Source organism: Schistocerca piceifrons, chromosome 4 (assembly GCF_021461385.2).
Source record: "Schistocerca piceifrons isolate TAMUIC-IGC-003096 chromosome 4, iqSchPice1.1, whole genome shotgun sequence".
In the NCBI taxonomy this organism is placed as follows: domain Eukaryota; kingdom Metazoa; phylum Arthropoda; class Insecta; order Orthoptera; family Acrididae; genus Schistocerca; species Schistocerca piceifrons.
In genome coordinates this window covers 698,794,839-698,818,633 of record NC_060141.1, presented here as the reverse complement: position 1 = coordinate 698,818,633, position 23,795 = coordinate 698,794,839, and the positions used below count along the sequence as shown (strand labels likewise).

General features: G+C 43.9%; 1 protein-coding gene across 1 annotated transcript in view; it reads right to left on the bottom strand.

The window, feature by feature from the left end:
- LOC124796117 (hemicentin-2-like) overlaps nt 1–23,795 on the bottom strand; it is a 790,202-nt gene that overhangs the window by 312,136 nt on the left and 454,271 nt on the right. Inside the window, exon 3 of the mRNA XM_047260206.1 lies at nt 6,572–6,780. Within this exon, the coding sequence (XP_047116162.1) occupies nt 6,572–6,780 (209 nt within the window). The remainder of the gene's footprint in view (nt 1–6,571; nt 6,781–23,795) is intronic.

The following is a 23,795-nucleotide window of genomic DNA, read 5'->3' as shown; positions in this document are numbered from 1 at the left end:
ATTGGCACCAAGGCAGAAGCGACTCTCATCGCTGAAGACGACACGTCTCCATTCGTCCCTCCATTCACGCCTGTCGCGACACCACTGGAGGCGGGCTGCACGATGTTGGGGCGTGAGCGGAAGACGGCCTAACGGTGTGCGGGACCATAGCCCAGCTTCATGGAGACGGTTGCGAATGGTCTTCGCCGATACCCCAGGAGCAACAGTGTCCCTAATTTCCTGGGAAGTGGCGGTGCGGTCCCCTACGGCACTGCGTAGGATCCTACGGTCTTGGCGTGCATCCGTGCGTCGCTGCGGTCCGGTCCCAGGTCGACGGGCACGTGCACCTCCTGCCGACCACTGGCGACAACATCGATGTACTGTGGAGACCTCACGCCCCACGTGTTGAGCAATTCGGCGGTACGTCCACCCGGCCTCCCGCATGCCCACTATACGCCCTCGCTCAAAGTCCGTCAACTGCACATACGGTTCACGTACACGCTGTCGCGGCATGCTACCAGTGTTAAAGACTGCGATGGAGCTCCGTATGCCACGGCAAACTGGCTGACACTAACGGCGGCGGTGCACAAATGCTGCGCAGCTAGCGCCATTCGACGGCCAACACCGCGGTTCCTGGTGTGTCCGCTGTGCCGTGCGTGTGATCATTGCTTGTACAGCCCTCTCGCAGTGTCCGGAGCAAGTATGGTGGGTCTGACACACCGCTGTCAATGTGTTCTTTTTTCCATTTCCAGGAGTGTATTACGAACTGTGATCCAGCCCCACAACCGACAATGAACGCTTTGAGTGTGAGGACACCAGTTAAATTTTTAGTAAAGTTCATTTCAAAGTGTTGTGTTAACAATGATGACAGGAAAAATATTAGCTGCTGATGATTCACCAATGTGCATCAGGAGGGCGACAGGAAATGAGTGTCCAGGAGGTGCTGAGCTCAGCCTCCTATGGGATGTATGTGTTACACTACACGAAATGGACAACGTCGGCATTCAAAAAATGTTCGAAATGAACTATTAACTTGAACACTGACACCGAATGAAAAATGGCGCGCCACAGTGATCATAAAGGTTCGCACCATCTGGGTCGAGAGCGAACTGCGGTTTTTGTAACAAGTGCGCCTTGTCCTCCTTCGTACGAGCGTTGTCCAGAAAGTAAGTTCCGATCGGTTGCGAAGTGGAAACCGTAGCGAAAACCAGAAACGTTTTATTTTGCAACAGTTAGGTACACCTTCCACCTACATCTCTACATAGTCGCCGCTCCAACTTACAGGGTTATCGTAGTGTTGTATCAACTTTCCAATATTCTCGTCATAGAAAGGTGCCGCCTGCGCTTTCGGGCAGTTATCTGCACTGGTATGCAGCTTGCTGTCTGTGGAAAAATTTTGTCTTCATAGCCAGCGGTTCTTGTGAGCAGAGATGAGACTCAGGGGGAGCCAATTACGGACTGTATTGTGGGTGATCAAACACTTCTCATCGGAAACGCTGCAGGAGCGCCTTCATTGCCCCTGCAGTGTGCGACAGAGAATTGACATAAAGAAGGAACTGCTAGACAGTTGTGTTATGTGGGCTGCATGACACAGGCGAAATCTCTAACCAGGCACTCATACTTGGCGGACGACGCTATTCTTTACGCATCTTTACGTGCGCACTGTTCACTCAAAACTGAAAAGAGCGACGTGAGAAGATCGACGGGCATACTAGAGACACTGCCCAACACATCTATGCAAAGCTTTAACGGATTTTCCCAGTGGTTTCCATTTCGCGACCGATTCGAACTTACTTCCTGGACAACCCTCGTAGTTTTTATTATACACTACACGTTCATATTATTGCCGAATTATTCGAAATTTCTACATAATTGTTTTTCACTATGTTGCGGATGATCTTTCACGTACGTAATTATGTTTAATACCAGCTGCTTGAACGATTGTCCCTTAATACGTTTCAATGCAGACGGGATTTGTGACTCCATGTCCGACAAGGATAATAGACTACAAGCCTCTACATCTGTTTCAGCATCACTTTCACTTGTTAAACACGTATCGTCTTCATTGTGCTCCTCATGTACATTGTCCGCACAGTAGAATATTCACGACAGCACAAATTCCAATGACTCATCTCACTCTGCGAAATTTCTTTGGGTTCCTCTCTGACGAAGCATCAATGTCAGCAAGTGTTGTTGTAGACATAAAGCAATGTTAACTCCGTTTATCGGTGACACTGCTCAATTTTGTTACAGTGCCACTAGCACTGTAGCGAGTTACTTGACAACCGAGCAGTTCAGCTATGTAAACACAAGGAGGAGCGGGGGAAAGTTATGTGAAGATGTGGTGTCTGACAGCGCGCTTTCATATAATTGATTCGCCTCGACGGTCAATGAATCCACCACATTCAGTGCGGGTGCATAATTACGTCCGACTTTCTGCGGGAATGTCTGAGTAACGGGCATGCAAGATATGAACAGAGACTGCAGGGCTGGGTGGGAATGTGGGTAGGCTGGAAGGTGTGCTAAGTCATTCCCCGCAGTTGTATAAACACTGTGTTAGTGTGGCACTGTGGTTAATGCAACTGCCAGGTAAGTAGGAGATCCCAGGTTCGAGTCCTGACTTGGCACATATTTTCACTCGTCGCCGCCGATTCCGCACAATCTCCTGATGCATTTGATACCAGTACTCCCTTTTATTTGCTTTCCTCTCTCACCGTCCCCCTCCAGTTTACATAATATGAATCACAACTGTGCATTTCGCGTAGTGTCTGTTCTTTCGGACACGTCGGATACCTCCTATCCTGTCCCCTGTTGCCATCAGCAGCCACTACTGCCCTTGCTTGGTAAACAGTATGTGGGTCCTCGAAAGCCGTAAACATCACCGGCCTTTTGCTACCTCACACTCAGGCGATTCCTTGTATGACGATTGTTCGTAGTTAGGCAAAATTATTAGAAGCCTGTATCTGAGAACGATATTTAAAAATTTTAACAGAGTCGTGTGATATTATCCTACATCTTGTTATACCACTCCTGATGCTAATATAATTTTTTTTATTTTCTTTTTCGTATTTTTTTCCTTTAGTGTTGCATGTACCGTATTACATAAAATAGATAGTTTATTATTTACATAACATCTTGTTTACCTTCATTTTTCATAGTGCAGTTTCCCGATTTTCGCTGACAGCTGTATATTTCGTTCAGATAGAGACATTTTATATGAGGTAATAGTTACAATTCATGCCATCTGTGCACCTTATGCAAGAAAAAATTCTAGCTCGTTAATAATTGTAAGTTTCAGAGTGACATTGGTTATCTGAAAGTCCTCTTTCTTCTCTTACAACGAAAACATTTTACTTCTTCTGAAATCTTAATATTTAAAAAGATAATCACAAAAATTTTCACCTTACAGGACGCAATTCCTACGAAATTTCACATTTTAGAAAATACTTGGCGAACTTTGGGAATCTCCAATGACGCTAAAAGTTCCGTCTCATAAAATGGTGCGTTTTATTTTACCGTTTTCTAATTATGCAGCTTTTGGTTAACCAAATTCACTTCATAGCATTTTGTGTACTTGCGTCTTTCAGTTTTTCTATACATTACGTTTACGTCTTAAATGTAATAGTTTTAGATTTTAGCAATTTGTAATTTCGGAAATAAGCGCTTCTGTAAACGAGCGTTACGCTTGAAGCCCTAGGCAGTCGGTATCTTTCCAACAACAAGTGCACAGTCCATTTTCATTATCTAGTTGTCATCATGTAATTTTCAGTCTCTCTCTGTCCGCAACTCATTATTGAATCTTTTACGTCCTTCGGACACAATTGCGTAATGTTTCGTCTTAATCCGCGTCCGGCAGTAAACGAGTGGAGTTCTGCCTAAAACAACACGTGTAATCATACTGCCGCTTGATACAGCACATTAGGGTAATAACAGCCTACGCAGCTTGCTGACCTGTGATGTTAAACCGTAATAGTTCAATTATCAATGAATTTCGCCAACAGCCGTGTAATTGAGATGTTATTTTACTTTATTTTGACTACCAGTTTCGGCACTCCACTACGTCATCGTTAGGCCCCATATGCGATCTCAAAAATAAACGATATTGTCGTACAGTGTCATACATTCCTGGATGTGAATTAAAAACTGTACCTACGCGCTTCATTCGATGACTTAAAAATGGTTCAAATGGCTCTGAGCACTATGCGACTTAACTTCTGAGGTCATCAGTCGCCTAGAACTTAGAACCAATTAAACCTAACTAACCTAAGGACATCACACACACCCATGCCCGAGGCACGATTCGAACCTGCGAACGAAGCGGTCGCTCGGTTTCAGACCGTAGCACCTAGAACCGCACGGCCACTCCGACCGGCCTCGATGACTTACTGTAATCAAGTGTTCGAATGAACGTTCTGGGATACGGTTTTGAATTCACGACATCGTAGATTATATGGGACTGTATGTCAATACTGTTTACTTTTGAGAGACGCACATGGGGTCGTAAGATGACATAGTGGAGTGCCGAAACTGCAAGTAAAAATAAAATAAGACATCTCAATTACACGTCTGTTCGCGAAAATCATTGATAATTACTGACGTCCACTGTCCATGAGGGATCAAAGGAGAAAGAAATAGTTCATGTCAAACATGTTGATACACTACTGGCCATTAAAACTGCTACACCACGAAGATGACGTGCTACAGACGCGAAATTTAACCGACAGGAAGAAAATGCTGTGATATGCAAATGGTCAGCTTTTCAGAGCATTCACACAAGGTTGGCGCCGGAGGCGACACCCACAACGTGCTGACATGAGGAACGATTTCAACCGATTTCTCATACACAAAGACCAGTTGACCGGCGTTGCCTAGTGAAACGTTGTTGTGATGCCTCCTGTAAGGAGGAGAAATGCGGACTATCCCGTTTCCCACTTTGATAAGGGCCGGATTGTAGCCTATCGCGATTGCGGTTTATCGTATCGCGACATTGCTGCTCGCGTTGGTCGAGATCCAATGACTGTTAGCAGAGTATGGAATCGGTGGGTTTACGAGGGTAATACGGAACGCCGTCCTGGATCCCAACGGCCTCGTATCACTAGCAGTCGAGATGACAGGCATCTTATCCGCATGGCTGTAACGGATCGTGCAGCCGCGTCTAGATCCCTGAGTCAACAGATGGGAACGCTTGCAAGACAACAACCATCTGCAGGAACACTTCGACGACGTTTGCAGCAGCATGAATTATCATCTCGGAGACCTGTGGTTACCCTTGGCGCTGCATGACAGACAGGAGGGCCTGCGATGGTGTACTCAACGACGAAGCTGGGTGCACGAATGTCAAAGCGTCATTTTATCGGATGAATCTAGGTTCCGTTTACAGCGTCATGATGGTCGCATCCGTGTTTGGCGACACATTGGAAGCGTGTATTCGTCATCGCCATACTGCCGAATCACCCGACGTGATGGTATGGTGTGCCATTGGTTACACGTCTCGGTCACCTCTTGTTCACATTAACGGCACTTTGAACAGTGGGCGTTACATTTCAGATGTGTTACGACCCGTGGCTCTCTACCCCTCATTCGATCTCTGCGAAACCCTACATTTCAGCAGGATAATACACGACCGCATGTTGTAGGTCCTGTACGGGCCTTTCTGGACACAGAAAATGTTCGACTGCTGCCCTGGCCCACACATTCTCCAGATGTCTCAGCAATTGGAAACGTGTGGTCAATGGTTGCGGAGCAACTAGCTCGTCACAATACGCCAGTCACTACTCTTGATGAACTGTGGTATCGTGTTGAAGCTGCATGGGCAGCTGTACGTCTACACTGCATCCAAGGTCCGTTTGACTCATTGCCCAGGCGTATCAAGGCAGTTACTACGGCCAGAGGTGGTTGTTTTCGGTACTGATTGCCCAGGATCTATGCAGCTGAACTGCGTGAAAATGTGATCACATGTTAGTTCTAGTATATTACATTTGTCCAATGAATAGCCGTTTATCATCTGCATTTCTTCTTGGTTTAGAAATTTTAATGTCCAGTAGTGTATTATAAAGTATTTTAGAGCAATATATACAGATGACGTTTAGAGTTTCTAATAGTCATCAAGAAGAAGGAAGTCAAAAAAGAGTCTTTGCAAAACTTAAGAGACATAAGAACCGATTCAGTAAGTTAAAACCCGTTCTGGAGAACCAGAAATATGAAACCAACATGACATTCGCTGTATATAGCACTCACTACTTCGTGGTAATAAAGACACACTTATGTTGAACAAGAACAATATTTTCTTCGTCGGTACCTGTTGTGTCTCACTGACAGCATTTTTCTTGAATGTATTTCATGTTTTAGGAACTCGGTAACACCACTTGGCACTCCAATGCATATCTTCAAGAGAAAGTTATACTAATTACAGATAGCACAGAAGCACTTAAGCAATCATTTCTCCAACGCTGCATATGTGATTGAAGAGGGGTAAAGCCCTAACAAGTGGTGCTAGGGGACGTACTCCCTGGCTGGCAGTGCACAGTGGTTGGCAAAGTACAGATGTAGAGTTCAATGTTTCAAAGTGGAATAAGTCGGATCGTGGACATACCGATGACGGTGAGGTTGACCTGGAAGTTTCTCGTGGGCGAGTCCTTGAAGTCGACGCGGCAGCGGTAGACACCCTCGTCGTCCAGCGTCACGGCGTCGATGGTGAGCCCGGCGGGCGACAGCCCCGTCACGAAGTAGCCGCGCGGACCCAGCGTTTCCGCGTCCGACCAGTACAGCGCCTTCGTGAACGGCCGCCCGCGAACGTCGAAGCTGTCGACAGACAGACGTGGTGTCGTAAGAGCCCAGCCAAAATTCCAGTGGCCACTGCTGATGAAATGGTATTTTCATTTATATGTCTCCCAACCTCATCACTTCTCACCCTTACCCCATCTGCCAGTGGCAACTCACTCCTAAAACTGAAAGCGGTGTACTTACTACTGAAATGTGAACTTAGAAGGAACCCCAGCATCAGACTAAATAATACAACCTTGCGACGCAAAAACTGACAAGATATCTAGATTTACAAAATGGTCCAAATGGCTCTGAGCACTATGGAATCCATCAGGCTTACAATCGACAAAGCAATGAAAGTAATGCATAAACCAGAAAGACTAAGTACTACAAAATATAGACTAGTCCGCCCGGTTAGCCGTGCGGTCTAACGCGTGGCTTGCCGGACTGGGAAGGAGTGCCTGGTTCCCGACACGAAACTGCCCGGCGGACTTGTGTCAAGGTCCGGTTAGCCGGCCAGTCTGTGGTCGGTTTTGAGGCGATTTTCCATCTGCCTCGGCGAGTGCGGGCTGATTCTCCTTAATCCGCCTCAGCTAGACTGTATACTTATATGGATATGGTGTCCGTTATTTCGGATTGCAGCCATATCCATATAAGTATATAGTTCTGGCAATACCAGCCATGACCTTCTTCTTCTGTGCGGATGCACACATATTCTCCGAACTCTTACGGGACAGTAAGAATGTATTCCACGAGTAATGAGTGTGTTGGGGTGGGACACTAGGAATGTAGTGTGTGGACACACAAGGTGAGAACGTGGGTCTCGTGGGATGCGTGCGCGGGATAGTCCCTGCAGTCGCACTATCTCCTGTGCCCTCGGTGGCTCAGATGGATAGAGCGTCTGCGATGTAAGCAGCAGATCCCGGCTTCGACTCCCAGTCGGGGCACACATTTTCACCTGTTCGCGTCGGTATATATCAACGCCCGTCAGCAGCTGTAGGTATTAATATAATTCTAATTTAGCTACACTATGTCGGCGATTGCTGCGCAAACAAGTTCTCCACGTACGCGTACACCTCCATCACTCTGCACTCTACACTCGTCTGGTGTCAGGGGGGGGGGGGGATGGGGGGGGTGCATTATGCCGAATCGCACAATAACCCTGAAAGAGTGGTTTGGTATGGGGCACCGGAGGGGTGGAGTGGACTGCGGTAGTCGTCATGGGGTTGTGGACCACTGCGTCTGCGGCGGCGACGTAGCCTCTCTGTCGTTTCTCGACCCCCGGTTAACATACAGTACAATACAGTATAATACAATACAAATATAGACTACCCATAAAGCCAATACGTAGATATCACATGACACTATTCGAATGCATAGTACAATTTGCAGCGAGTGTCCTGTCGCATCGACTAAGGCTTGCAACACATAAAATCATTGTGAAACATGCCCACGGAAGTGTTCTGCTCAGGACGACGGGGGCCTTCGGCACAACATCGGCGGAGGCACTGTGCCGGGTGATGGGAGTGTGCCCCTTTAACATCACCATCCGTCAAAGAGCACAAGCGCATCGGTTGAAGAAAGGCATAGCTTTTCGACTAAACAGCGAGATGGCAGTCTGCAGGGTGTAGTATAGGGTGGCAATAAGTAAACTTGTGCTTCTTCACTGGATCCCCATGAAATACGAGTGTTCGTAGTGTGAGATGGAGTGATTGTGGTCGCAGTACGCGTATCCTTCAGGTACAAAATCCAAGTCCCCGTGCTCGGAAAACGGAGGAAATCTTCCTATGCAGTCATGCGAATATACTTTTGAAAGGTAATGAAATAAATCGCGCAACAGATAACGCCTGAATTTAACAGCAGTAGTTCAACCTTTAAAATCTGATCGTCATGCGCGAAATACACAGGTCAACTACATCACGACACCAAATTTTAGAAAAGGGAGATATCTAGCTACTGAACGGAACTTCACGCTTCTAAAAGTAGCTATTTATTTCCGTTAAAATGACTTCAGATGGGAAAAACTTCAACGGGGTAACGCTGATTGCAAAGTTGAAGAGACAATTGTGTCTAATTCCAGTCTTGGTACCAATTTTAGGATCGTGTACTGAAAACTGGCAACAGTCAAGTGAAGAGCTTATAAGGAAATGATAATGGAAAGTGAACTCGGAAGAACAGACACAGTTCATACGTACATAGCGCATCCTGCAAAGCAAACAACTAACTTGCCATCATCAGTTACCGTAATGACTAACTCCGCAATGTTACAAAATACTGTGCCCCTTGAACTTCTGCATGGAAAAGCATTACCGACCGATTCTCACCAAATAACTTCAATCAACCGCGTGCACCAGCTGTGAGCAGAAGTTAATAGAGTGTGGCTCGCGAGGCCGCCAGCAAGAACCTCGTTCATGGACGCCAAAGCGAGTTTCCACAAAAATTCTAGCTTCTCTCTGAGTTTTGGAAACGCTCCAAGTCATTCTCTAATGACGGTAACGATTCTAAGCATCGTCCAACCTCTAGCCAAGTTTTCCCAAGTTTGTTACCACAGCTCCAATGAAATTTCAAGATTTCGACCGAGCGCAGGCAGAAGCTAACCATCTTTCTAGCCACGATCCACAGCAGACACTGAGACACCGTATCATGAAGTTCCCACAAAAAACTTAACAGCCACTGCTTTCTTTAAGGGGGACATTCCTCCATCTTGGCATCATCACTTCGCAAGAACACTTTCTAGGTGCCTGGCGCATTACCTCCAGTCAGTTTGAAATGAGCCGGCCGCTGTGGCCTAGCGGTTCTAGGCACTTCAGTCCGGAACCGCAGGTTCGAATCCAGCCTCTAAGTCTAGGGGACTGATGATCTCAGATGTTAATTCCCATAGTGCTTAGAGCCATTTAAACCATTTGAACATTAACATGGACAGCCCTGAGGCCGGGGCACCAGCGGGGGTGATGGCTGCATCGACACTGAAGACCACTTAAGGCTACGCACATATGGCCGTGTCGGAGATCGAATGTTTGCATGCCTCCACCTTCCCTCTCTCTGCTAGGCTGCTGTGCCGAATAAACGGAAAAATACAGCTTCCTACAGCCTGAAATCAACAGGTAATTCTATTCCTTGCTTTACCATAGGCAATATGTGGAATTACATATGCCTTTTGACAGTAATAGTACGAATTAAGGTAGGAACACCTTTGCTACCAATTCATTATGTTAAAAGATCTTGGGAGTTCTACTAGAGCACAAAAATATGAATAAAATACGTACGTTGGCGCTACATGAATAGTTAAGCCAACTTACAGTTGGACTACGAAACTCTGTAGAAACATTTGTAACGGCATGCGCAAGAGAAACAACTAATAAACCATCGAAAGAAACAAATTTTTATTTCCACACGAGAGGGTTAAAATCTGGTGATCTTGGTGGTTTCATAGGTTGGAACGATCGGTGAATAATTCGGTTAGCTCCAAATATGTTACAGAGTAACCGAGTGACCTCATGAGGTATGTGAGGGGGAACTCCATAGTACATCAAAACTGAATAGAAAATATCTCTCTCCCATAGAGCAGGGATCACATGTTGGCGAAGCGGATCACAGTAACGTCTCCATTCATGCTGCATGTCCTTGGTGCTTCAGGTCTACATCTACATCTACATCCATACTCCGCAAGCCACCTGACGGTGTGTGGTGGAGGGTACCTTGAGTACCTCTATCGGTTGTCCCTTCTATTCCAGTCTCGTATTGTTCGTGGAAAGAAGGATTGTCGGTATGCCTCTGTGTGGGGTCTAATTTCTCTGATTTTATCCTCGTGGTCTCTTCGCGAGATATACGTAGGAGGGAGCAATATACTGTTTGACTCCTCGGTGAAGGTACGTTCTCGAAACTTCAACAAAAGCCCGTATCGAGCGACTGAGCGCGTCTCCTGCAGAGTCTTCCACTGATCTATCATCTCCGTCACGCTTTCGCGATTACTAAATGATCCTGTAACGAAGAAGGTCTGATTTCCTCAAAGAAAATTGCGCTAATCATGGCTGTGCCATACAGTCCTACCACTCAATGACTCATACACTATGTAGGGCATCTTCATGAACGTTCGCTGGCGGTGACGATCAATAAATGAGAGAATTGTGAGTGTTCACTACACCAGAAATGGTAAAGTCATCAATCAAAAAAAATATTCCGAGGCCAACAAAAATGTTCAAATGTGTGTGACATCTTATGGGACTTAACTGCTAAGGTCATCAGTCCCTAAGCTAACATACTACTTAACCTAAATTATCCTAAGGACAAACAGACACACCCATGACCGAGGGAGGACTCGAACCTCCGCCGGGGTCAGCCGCACAGTCCATGACTGCAGCGCATTAGACCGCTTGGCTAATATCGCGCGGCAGAGGCGAACCTTGTCAATTTCATCTCTTTCAAGAAATATCAAAGCAAAGTCTACTCGAATGTCGGTGTCATATGGCAAAATTTGATGAGTAATGTGAAGTTTGTACGGACGCCATTCCACAGTTGCACGAAGCACTTTGCGAACGACACTTTCAGCTGTCGTGACACAGCTGATGTAGGGCTTGAAAATCACACATGGTGTGCAGCATTCTTAGCCATGGCAACAGTAAGTGGCGTAGTGGGCAGTTACCCTCTCCTAGGAGCAAACAGAATCAGTGATCGATCGCTCAAAACTGCCTAACCACCAAGATCACGAGATTTGAATAATCTGATGTGGAAGTTAATATGTGTTTCTTTCAATGGCCTATTCTTTTTTTTTTTGTGCATGGCTGCACGTTCAGAGACCGTGAATAGTTATAATTGAAAGAAAAGAGCCCTCAGTAACTATTTTTAACGAATTAAACGGGTTTCGATACTGCTAGGAGTGTCTTCCTTAGAATTTATATCAAAGAATGGTCTATAACATGGTCACAGAATTAGGACTAAAAACGTGCCAATCTTTCAAGATGATTCTGTACTTATACTCCGTATCATACGATTTTAGTCATAATTCTGTGACAATGTTGTAGACCATTCTTTGATTTAAATTCTGAGGAAGACATTCCTAGCAGTGTCGAAACCCGGTTAATTCGTTAAAAATAGTGACCGAGGGCTGTTTCCATTCAATTATAACTATCATCTTCCACATGTCCTTACAAATTCCTTGATCACTCGTTTTTCATACGGGTCCTATGAAGTAGCAAAAGATTAGTAACAACCATCCTAAACATAAGGTGACGTTGGCTGTCTCGCAAACCTAGTTGGCTCCCTACATCTCAGCACGTTTCGCAGTATTCCCAGATGCGCTCGTACCCAGCAGAGCGATATCTGTTTCCCCTGCTGCTGCAGGAGTAGTACCTTGTCTTGTATTCATTAGCTCACTTTCCCTGCTACTTATTTTGGCAATGGAGGGTAGTGTGTGGAGGTGAAAAAAGTAGTGGTAGGTTAAGGCTTGAATACAGGGAGACGGTTCAGATGGGTGCAGAGGCTTGTACGGAATACGCTAGCGAAGAAAACTGAATCAAAACCGCCTTTATTCTAAAGATTTCCATACCAAAAAAAAAAAAAAAAATGGTTCAATGGCTCTGAGCACTAAGGGATTTAACATTTGAGGTCATCAGTCCCTTAGAACGTAGAACTACTTAAACCTAACTAACCTAAGGACATCACACACATCCATGCCCGAGGCAGGATTCGAACCTGCGACCGTAGCGGTCGTGCGGTTCCAGACTGTAGGGCCTAGAACCGCTCGACCACCCCGTCCGGCTGCCATAACATTATGATTCACGAATGTGAACGTTAATTCTATTTAACACTGTTAAATATTTTGGGAATTTCGTAGCGCGTGCTGTTCTCAAGGGCCTCTTTAACCATAAAATCTCTTCATTGTGGAGTTTCCTTTTATTCCGTTCGTGTGCTGCTAATTTTTCCGGCGTTTGCAATTGGCGCTGTGAAGATCGTTTATCTTAAGCTGAAACAACAGGCCCGTGCTGTCAGCGAGTGGTTAAGCGCCACTGAACCGTAATATACGAGTAAGGACTTCCTCAATTCGTGTTTCGCGTTTGTGGGGACGCGGCAGAAGCTCCGCGACGTTTATCTCTGACTCGGTCCATTTCCTGAGCCACTAATTTCGGCCGCGTGTGCCCGTCACTTTATCACGCGGAACACCACCCCCCTCCCCACCCCCTCCCCGTGCCACTGCGTATAAAACACCGGTCGCCGGCCGTATATTGTCGCGGCGTTCCGTCGCGCGCGCAGGTGCGGCATTTATGGCCAGAGATGATCGAACACGCCCATCTAAACAAATGGCCGCTGCTGTGTTATGACGGCTGAGGGCCCTCACTGCCCTGTGGAGCACTCGCCCTTGCTCCCGCCCGCCATAAGGCAAACACGCGCCATTACGCGAGCGGAGGTGTGTGGGCAGGCGCGATGCATTACGCAGGGGGGCGCGCACACGTGACCTGCACGTGCTTTGATCGCGTCCGCTCTGCCGTGTAGCAACGCAAGCTCGGTACCCAAGCAATACGGCCGACATCAGTTCTGCCGATAATATCTTCACATCAGAGATAAACTGAAGGGGTCGGCGGAAGAAAGTGGTAATCCATAAGGTAGTATTTTGACTTTCATAAGTTTGATTAAACTCGAAGACAAGAGCATAAATACTCCCCAAAATAAAATCACATAATTTAACTGACAGTATTTTCTAGCTGTGGACTACTTGTCAGCAGAATGTGATGCATTTGCAAACGCAACTGTTTGCATGACAAGACTAAGCCTTTCTAAACGGAGAGGTTAGTACTTTCTTTCGCTGCTCCCTTCAATTATCTCTACAGCGATATAAATTTTCCAAGCTGCGATAACATTTAATAACAACACACTTTATAAAAATTGCAGGTTTCTACTCTGAGGCCAGAATCGCTATGGAGGTAAGAAGCACCCACCTACATCTATGTGATTACTGAGCTATTCACAATAAAGTTCCTGGCAGAGAGTTCGCTGAACCACCTTCAAGCTGTCTCTCTACCGTTCCACTCTCGAACAGCACGCGGGAAAAACGAGCACTTACATTTTTCTGTGCTAGTCCCGATTTCTCTTATTTTATCGTGATGATCATTTCTCCCTATGTAGGTGGCTGCCAATAGAATGTTTTCGCAGTCGGAGGAGAAAACTTGTGATTGAAATTTCATGTGAAGATCCCGTCGTAACGATAAACGCCTTTGTTTTAATGATTTCAACTCCAATTCACGTATCATATCTGTGACACTATCTCCAAAATTTCGCGATAATACAAAACGAGCTGCCCTTCTTTGTACTTCTTCGATGTCATCGTCAGTCCCAATTGATGCGGATCCCACATTGTACAGCAATACTCCAGAATAGGGCCCATAAGCGTGGTGTAAGCAGTCTCTTTGCTGGACCTTAAGCACCTTCTAAGTGTTCTGCCAATTAATCGCAGTCTTTGGTTTACTCTACTCACAACATTACCTATGTGATCGTTCCAATTTATGTTATTTGTAATTTTAATCCCTAAGTATTTAGTTGAATTTACAGGCTTAAGATATGTGTGACTTATCGAGTAATCGAAATTCAGCTGAATTCTTCTAGTACTCATGTGAATAACTTCACACTTTTCCTTATTCAGGGTCAATTGCCAATTCTCGCACCATGCAGACATCTTATCTAAATCATTTTGCAAGTCGTTTTGGTAATCTGATGACTTTACAAAACGGTAACAGACAGCATCATCTGCTAACAATATAAGACGGCTATTTAGATTGTCTCCTATGTCGTTAATATAGTTCAGGAACAATACAGGACCTATAACACTTCCTTGGGGAATGCGGGATATTACTTCTGTCTTACTCGAAGACTTTCCGTCATAGTTCAGAAAATATGACGTCGTAAACAATGAGATACATGAAAAACTGCTGCACCATGGCCGCCGTTCAAATTTATTGCTTCTGTGCTACTAACACTACTCGCAACACATTTTACGGAGAGTATCCATCTATTTCCATAACGAAATTGTCACTCTGAAGCGGAGTCTTCGCTGACGGGTAACTTCCTGGCGGATTAAAGTAGTGTGCCGGGTCGAGATTTGAAGCGCCGAACCTTCGTCTTTCGCGGGCAAGTGTGCTACCTACTCAGATACCAAAGCGCGACCCACAAACGCTCCTCCCGAGGTCAGGTCTAGGCCCGGCGCACACTTGTAATCTTCCAGGAAGTTACAGTACCAACATATAAAGCTGAATGCACCTAAAAATTATATCATTTTTATGACACTGCTTTAATTATGAATAAAATTCGTCAGCAATGGCGGCCAAAGGCTTGCAGTATAAGTCATCACCCTCACTCTGCCAACAGCCTTGTCAAAAAGTGCCGAGGAGCAGACTGGCGTTAAGAACACTCTCTTGGCCTTTGTGTTGAGGAACCGCCCCAAAAAGGCAGAAGGATTAGCAACAATCAACTGTATGTGGATGCAGAAAGCAATGGACATGGCTGCGTTCCATCAACAGGACACGTTGATAGTAACTGAAAAAGGTCAAGATGATCTCTCCATTGGCAAGAGATTGAGGACTAGTCTCCCATTGGAATCTCCCAAAGCGGATTGCCAATGGGGCGGTGACCACGAGGGAAAGTCTGAATAACCAGTGAAAGAATAACGTCGTACGAGTCGGTGCGTGGAATGTCAGAAGTTTGAACGTTGCAGGGAATCTGAAAATAGAAATGCTGATGCTCATTCTAGATAAAGTGTGGATCAGGTGACGGACTGTCAATCCTCTGGGCCTGGGTTCTATTTCCGGCTGGGTCGGGCAATTTTCTCCGCTCAGGGACTGGGTGTTGTGCTGTCCTCATCATCATCCTATCATCCTCATCGACTGCAGGCCGCCGAAGTGGCGTCAAATTGAAAGACCGGCATCCGGCGAACGGTCTGCCCGACGGGGGGCCCTAGCCATACGATTAAATTTTTAAAAAAGTGGGGATCAGTGAAGTGAAATGGATAAAAGGTAGTCGTATTAGGCATTTCCGGCCAAAAGCTGCACACTGTGCAAAAGTGAGGAAGAGTGACATAGGTGTGCACATTTCAGCCAGCGGGCAAAGCGGAATATAGACAGGGGGCACCGAGGCACATACAGTTCTGCTTCCCTCTGGCGACTGAAGCTTTATATGAGACATACCTGGAAATGGCGAGTATCACAAAAAAGCAAAGAACGGGATGTCTGTCTGCTCAGTCATTTAAACACGACAGGTGAAACCTCACATTGTTTGCTGTGCCACCGAGTAATAGGGGGATAGTGCCAGGTTCACGATTGCAAGACACTACAACTCATTTCGTAAAGTGTAGTATACCATACAGTGAAGAACAGCAAGCCATATTCAATGCGCTTGTGAAAATGGATGAGGCGCATTAATAATAAGAGTCATAATAATTGATACCTCTTGAACTCTTCGTTTCTTGTATTACATTTGCATGTATTTTACTATACAATGTACTGTTCAATTTTCCAGAATGAAAATCACAGTCCATCTGGACTGCGAGTAAGTTTGAAACTTGCATTAAGAATAGCAAGATCCAGAAAACCGTTTTTCGAAGGGGAAGTTTGTGAAATACAGTCTCATTGATGCTGCAGAAGTTTCGTGTCCCATAATCGTTTAGCAGGTTTAAAGAAATCGGCCATTCCAAAGAAACAGTGACACGACTTAGAAGTGTTGTGGCCGGCAATGTGCGTAGGCAGTTAATAAATCAGGCTAAGGACTCTCTCCCCGATGTTATTCAATCTGTATATTGAGCAAGCAGTAAAGGAAACAAAAGAAAAATTCGGAGTAGGTATTAAAATCCATGGAGAAGAAATAAAAACTTTGAGGTTCGCCGATGACATTGTAATTCTGTCAGAGACAGCAAAGGACTTGGAAGAGCTGTTGAATGGAATGGACAGTGTCTTGACAGGAGTATATAAGATTAACATCAACAAAAGCAAAACGAGGATAATGGAATGTAGTAGAATTAAGTCGGGTGATGCTGAGGGAATTAGATTAGGAAATGAGACACTTAAAGTAGTAAAGGAGTTTTGCTATTTGGGGAGCAAAATAACTGATGATGATCGAAGTAGAGAGGATATTAAATGTAGACTGGCAATGGCAAGGAAAGCGTTTCTGAAGAAGAGAAATTTGTTAACATCGAGTATAGATTTAAGTGTCAGGAAGTCTTTTCTGAAAGTATTTGTATGGAGTGTAGCCATGTATGGAAGTGAAACATGGACGATAAATAGTTTGGACAAGAAGAGAATTGAAGCTTTCGAAATGTGGTGCTACAGAAGAATGCTGAAGATTAGATGGGCAAATCACATAACTAATGAGGAAGTATTGAACAGGATTGGGGAGAAGAGAAGTTTGTGGCACAACTTGACCAGAAGAAGGGATCGGTTGGTAGGACATGTTCTGAGGCATCAAGGGATCACCAATTTAGTATTGGAAGGCAGCGTGGAAGGTAAAAATCGTAGAGGGAGACCAAGAGATGAATACACTAAGCAGACTCAGAAGGATGTAGGTTGCAACAGGTACTGGGAGATGAAGAACCTTGCACAGGATAGAGTAGCATGGAGAGCTGCATCAAACCAGTCTCAGGACTGAAGACCACAACAACAACAACAAGGACTTCGTAGGTTTGTCTGTTGCACTGGATGAAGCAACAGATCTTGCAGATACAGCTCAGTTGGTGATATACATTCCAAGTATCTATAACGCTCTGCGTGTAACGGAGGATGTTTTGGTCTTAGAGACTCTGAAAGGGAGTACGACAGCTGTAGATTTACTCCGAGTTGCCGAGAAAGCGATTGGTGGTGACGGTTTGCATTGGCATTGCTTAATCACAGTGACCACGGATGGAGCACCGACAATGCGAGGCCATCAGAGAGGATTCATAGTACTGACGCACCAAAAGCACAGGAAAGTCGGTGTATGGGATTCATTACATTCTACATCGAGAGGCGCTTTGTCCAGAATCAGTAACGTTAGAAAACGTTATGCAAAATTTTATGCGTACCGTAAACTGTCTGAAAACACATGGGCTTACGCATCGCCAGTTTCGTCAGTTCTTGGAGGAATCAGGAAAGGAGCACCGCGACTTACCTTACTAAACCTAAATACGCTGGCTCAGTCAAGATACAATCCTGACATGATTTTTTTTATTTATGTTTGACCGTAGCACATTTCTCACACGAGAAGGAGGAGAGTGAACTGCAATTAGAATACCCTTGTTGGATATCGCACCTTGCATTAATTGTGGACATTACGTCTCATGTAACAGCCTGAACGTCAGTTTGCAAGGTGAAAATAATTTAATTTCTGACATGTTGGAGAAAATAATTGCTTTTGGAAGGAAGTTCTCTCTGGGAGCGCGAACTATTGTCTGAAAACACATCACATTTCTCTACTCTTGATTTGGGCCACGAAAGTACTAGATTTAAAGAACATTTGTCAGTAGTTGCAAAGAGTAGTCCACAATTCCAAGCACTGTATCTAGATGTTAAGGGTGCGTGTCTATCATTCCTTGTCTTGCACGACCGTTTTTAGCATCAGTGGCGGATGCTCCGAATCGTATACAGATGGAACTGATGGACCCGTAGTGCAATACACGGTACAATACACGGCTCAAGGACAAATTCTTTGCAGTACGAAGTGCAAAAGAATTCTTCGAAAACTTTCTGCAGCAACAATTTCCATGCTTGCATCACTAAACTGTGGGAGTTATGTCCATGTTTGGATCTACTTACGTATGTGAAAGATTCTTCTTCACAATGAAATTGAACTTCCGTCCGGAACCGCGCTACTGCTACGGTCGCAGGTTCGAATCCTGCCTAGGGCATGGATGTGTGTCCATGTTCTTAGGTTGGTTGGGTTTAAATACTTCTAAGTCCAGGGGACTGATGAACTCAGATGTTGAGTCCCATAGTGCTTTGAGCCATTTGAACCATTTTTTTGAAAATGAATAAATGAAGGTTTCGATTGATTATTACTGTCGGAAATCTACGCAACTGCTTGCGTTTATCAACGTGCCGTGAATTTGTGCCTTACATAAACTTTGTCGTTTTCATCATCAATGATAATTAGGTTACGAATTTCGTTCTATTTCTAATTAAAATTGTTATTTACTCATTGTGCTTCACCTAACGCCATGTTACTTAGGTGGACATTGTTATCTGTAAAAATTGGTATTAAACCGGTGTTCAAGCCACACTTACATGCTTAAAAATTATCCTGTAATTATGAGAGACATGTTCCATACCATTGCCATCAAGGGTATGTAGGTAGCTATAGTGGAAGTAAGACCAATCCACCATATTTATGCACCATCTGTTTCCATGTTTTGTTTTATAAGCGAGACGTTTGTTGACAGGGTGATGGAATAACCACTAGCTTCCCAAGTCTTCATTGCATAGACCACGAGAATACCCCAAGCATAGTGTATCCCAGCTAGTGGGTAAAGAGAAGCGACGACGTGTGCTTATAGGCTTATACTAAATAAGGTGTGACTGTCCGTTTCCCTCTCTGCACGTGTGATAAGTGTGCACACTGTGGGGAAGTTGAACATGTGCAGCAACTCCACACGTATGCAGAATTTCTGGCCGACCTTGGTTTGATGTAATATCAACAAAAGCAAGAAATGGTGTAATGGGAGTAACACTCGTTATAAATACGAAAGTAGGGCAGAGATGAGTTACTGTGAAGGGTACAGTAATAGGGTTGTTCTCATCAGAATCTACAGCAAATCAGCACCGACAATAGTAGTTCAGGTATACATGGCAACCTCGAAAGCAGATGAAGAGATACAGAAAGTATGTGAGGCTTCTGAAAGTATAAGTACGGAACTGGAATGCGATTATATGGGATGAAATAGATGAAAGGGTTACGGGAGAATGTGGGTTTTAAAGTAGGAATGAAAGAGGAGGAAGACTGAGATCGGCAAGAAATTTCAGATAGTAATAGTGAACAAGCTTTTCAAGGCTCGCAAGAGGGGGAGGTGTAGATGGAAAAGGCCGGGAGATGCGGGAATATTTCAGATTTCATACTCGTAGGGCAGGGATCTCTAAATAAGATATTGTATTATAAAGCATCCCCAGGACCATACAAAAATTAAGATGACAATACAGTGATTATGACGAGCAGCCTGAGGTTTGAGACAGTAGTTAGGAAGAATTAAAGCCCAAAGAAGTATGATACGGAAGTATTAAGAAATGAAGAGATACACTTGAATTCTCAGAGGCTAGAGACTGCGATAGTGAGTAGCTCAGTAGGCAGGTAAGTTGAAGAGGAATGTACAGCTCTGAAAAGGGAACTTGGGAAGAAAAACGTAGGTACATGGAGGATGTGAAGAAACCATGGGTAACAGAAGAAATACTTCAACTGTTTGACGAAAGAGGGAAGTACAATAACATTCAGGGAAATTCAAAAACACATAAATACAAGTCACTTAGGAAAGAAATAAATAGGCATTGCAATGAAGCCAAGGCGAAATGGTTGCGTAAAAACTGTGGTGAAATAGGAAAATATAATATTCTTGAAAGGATTGCCCAGCATACAGTATAGTAAAAACAACCTTCGGCGAAATTAAAAGCTATAGCGATAACATAAAGAATTCCACTATTAAATGCAGAGAAAAGAGTGGATAGGTGGTAAGAGTACATCAAGGGCGTCCACAGTCGTTAGAGAAGAGGTAGGAGATCAATTATCAGGAAAAGAATTTAAAAGAGCTTCGGAAGGCTTAAGACGAAATGAGGCAGACGAGATAGAAAATATCCCTAAGGAATTTCTAAAATCATTGACTGCAACAAAACCACTATCCAGTTTGGTGTGTAGAATGTATTAGATAGACGATACACCACTAAAATTGTGGGCAAATTCATCGACACTATTCCCAGTACTGCAAGAGCAGACAAATGCAAGAATTATCACACATTCAGCTTAACCGATCAAGCATCTAGGCTGGTGACAAGAGTAATATACAGAAGAATAGAAAAGAAAATTGATTGTGTGTCACATGATGATCAGTTTGTCTTTAGGGAAGGTAAAGGCATCAGAGAGGCTGCCGGACGTTGCGGTTGATATATAGGGTTAAGTATGGGGAACGGGGAAACACGAGCAATACAACATACATAATACGTACAAGAACCAAAAAGGAACAATAAGCGTGAAGACCAAGAACGAAGTGCTGGGATTCGGAAGGGCGTAAGATGTGCTCTTTCGCCCTGCTGTTGAATGTAGACATCGAAGAAGCAATGACGGAAATAACAGAAAGCTGCAAGAGTGGGATTAAAACTCAAGATGAAATAATATCAATGATATGATTCGCTGATTTCATCTCTATCCTCAGTGAAAGTGGGGAAGAATGACAAGATGTGTTGAAGGGATGTTGAATGGAATAAAAAGTCTAATGATTACAGACTATGGTCTGAATGTAAATCGAAGAAGTAGCAGAAATGTGAACAGCGAGAAACGTAACACCAGAATTAGTGATCACAAAGCTATATAGATTCTGAAAAAGTTCGCAACCGCAAAGTAACTGAATATACGCGAGGCATTTTGAATCCTGTGGGCGTATCTTGTATAAATTCTTGTTTGTAGCCTTTGTTTGACACCTTTCATGTAAGCTGATTAATGTCACTAAAAGAAGATTCACTATTTTACAAAGGCGCCTAAACGCCCTCATGATCTTAAGACCTTAAGGTGGTTGGTCTGGACTGAAGTAAAAATATTACACTCTGCATTAGAGTTTTTCCAATAAAATGTTGCTTTCTCCTACAGTCGTAAGGAAATCTTTATCCATTATGCGTATCACACACATAATAGAACTAAGTAGAAATATATTAGAGTCCTTTCACCTTTAAAAAGACACTTTTGCTACTGAGATAGGCTTTCCAAGAATTTAAGAGTTGAATGGTAGGCTGACCATGGTAATAACAGAGAACTTTTAGTTTGTTTAGGAAATCATTAACACCCAAAATTACAAAAATACATCTGGCTGTTGAATTCAGATTATTAGTTTAATGTGTTCTTGACATGAAGTTTGTGTAAAAGTATTTTACTCCCTTCAAGTAAGGGCGTCTCAGATGGTGTTCACCATGTGTTTGGTCTGGTGTAAACGGATAGTTTTCATGTATATTTTCTATGTTGTTAAAGGTTAAGGTACTCACACAAGTATGAATTATGCATACTCCAATGTATCTACGAAACAGTATTCGTTCTTTGTGGTAAGCACCGCACGTTTCTAATGGATAAAAGCACAACATGAATAAATTAATTCCAAATGTAGACGCAGAACGAAGAACGTACACTGATAATAGGAAATGATTTAATTTACACCGACAGAGCACAAGCAACCGCAGCAAAAGAGAATTGTGCAGACAGTTCCTATGGACCTTAAGATAAAATAAGGAACATAGCCAAGTTAATCATAACGTTAACACCAGTGTTTTTCAACAATGCGTTGCTTACTACTGGAAAGCCGTGGTCCTTGCACAACCTATAAAGCGTTCGAATTTTTTTAGTATCATAATTTTTTATTACTCATTTTATTAGAAAAAGACTCCACAATTACATATTTAGTATAATACTGAAAGAGTTCGTTGCGTATAACGCCAGACCGAACAGTTAGGTACAAATTTAGAAGGAATGGCCAAGTGTTGACTCAAGCAAACGGCACCCATCACGGGAACTTTATAAATTTTTTGTAGAATCGATTCCTTAAGATCTAATAAAGAGATTAATGAGAGGTTCTAGCATTCGTCAGGTGACCAATTTCGTGTTAATACCCATTTTCGAATCAACTTATGCACAAAATGTAGAAATCACGATGTATAAAATCACACGTCTACATTAAGTAAGAGTGCAAAGAGTAAATGGATTGCATGTCGCAAACGGTACGTATCAAGGCTTGCAAAGTCGCTCGAACGCAACTCTGGCTGTCTTTTCGCATCAGAATTCAATAAGAGGTGTTGTCACATAACATCCAGCATGCTGGAAGAAGGCCAATATGTAGATGGTGTTAGGATCTCGACTACTTACTTCGCCACTTGATCCATCTTCATACTCATTCCCAACATTGACATCTTAAAACACTGCAGACAGCAAATTTCTCTGGGGAAAACACTTTCTCCGAAATCTGTTTTGAGCGGTTAGTTGTGGAGTCCACACGAGGTGCAAATGATCGTGATAACATACTTGACATCTTAACAACAAAAAATCCTGAGAAAGTAGGGAATATCATGAATGATACATGGACTAGTCACCAGAACGTCTAGGTAGCGAGACTGGATACCGTAGCACGCAAATCCACTGAAACCAAAGGCAAAACTTATCTATCCTGTAAAGCAGATTTAAAACTCGCTTGACCCCTTCCCTAAGGACAGTCTCAGTTTCTTCCAAACTATATAATCATAAACAAGAAGTGGCTACAGGAACTGAAAAATTCATACCAGTCAAGGTAGTAAGAGACGACGGGAATGTCCCTCAATGGTACACAACGAAGATCAGACACTATTGCAGGAACAACGGAAAAAGCGTTCCAAACTGAAAAGAGAACCAGGTCTCTAAGACTGGCGATGTTTCACAGAAGCTCGAAATTTAGCACGGTCTTCAATGCGAAATGGTTTTAACAGTGTCCAGAGTGAAACTCTGTCTCAAAATCTGGTAAAAAAATAAGAAGAGATTCTTGTTGTTTGTACACCAGCGGCAAGAGACAATAAATACCTTTGCTAGACGATAGCAGTAGTAATGTTACCGATGACAGTGCGGCAAAAGTAGATTTACTTATTTGGGTAACGATTAGTAAAACAAAAGACGTTCTTGTTGCGGTGAGACCTTTTCACGGAACTTGAATCATCAGCATTCTCCTCCAAGTACGAAAATATTTTGGTGACGGCCACCTACATAGGAAGAAATTATCAGCGTCATAAAGTAACATAAATCAGAGCTCCCGCGGGAAGATTTGAATGCTCACTTTCCCCGCGTGCTGTACGAGAGTGGAACGGTAGGTAAAAAGTTTTGAGATGATTCGACGAACTCTC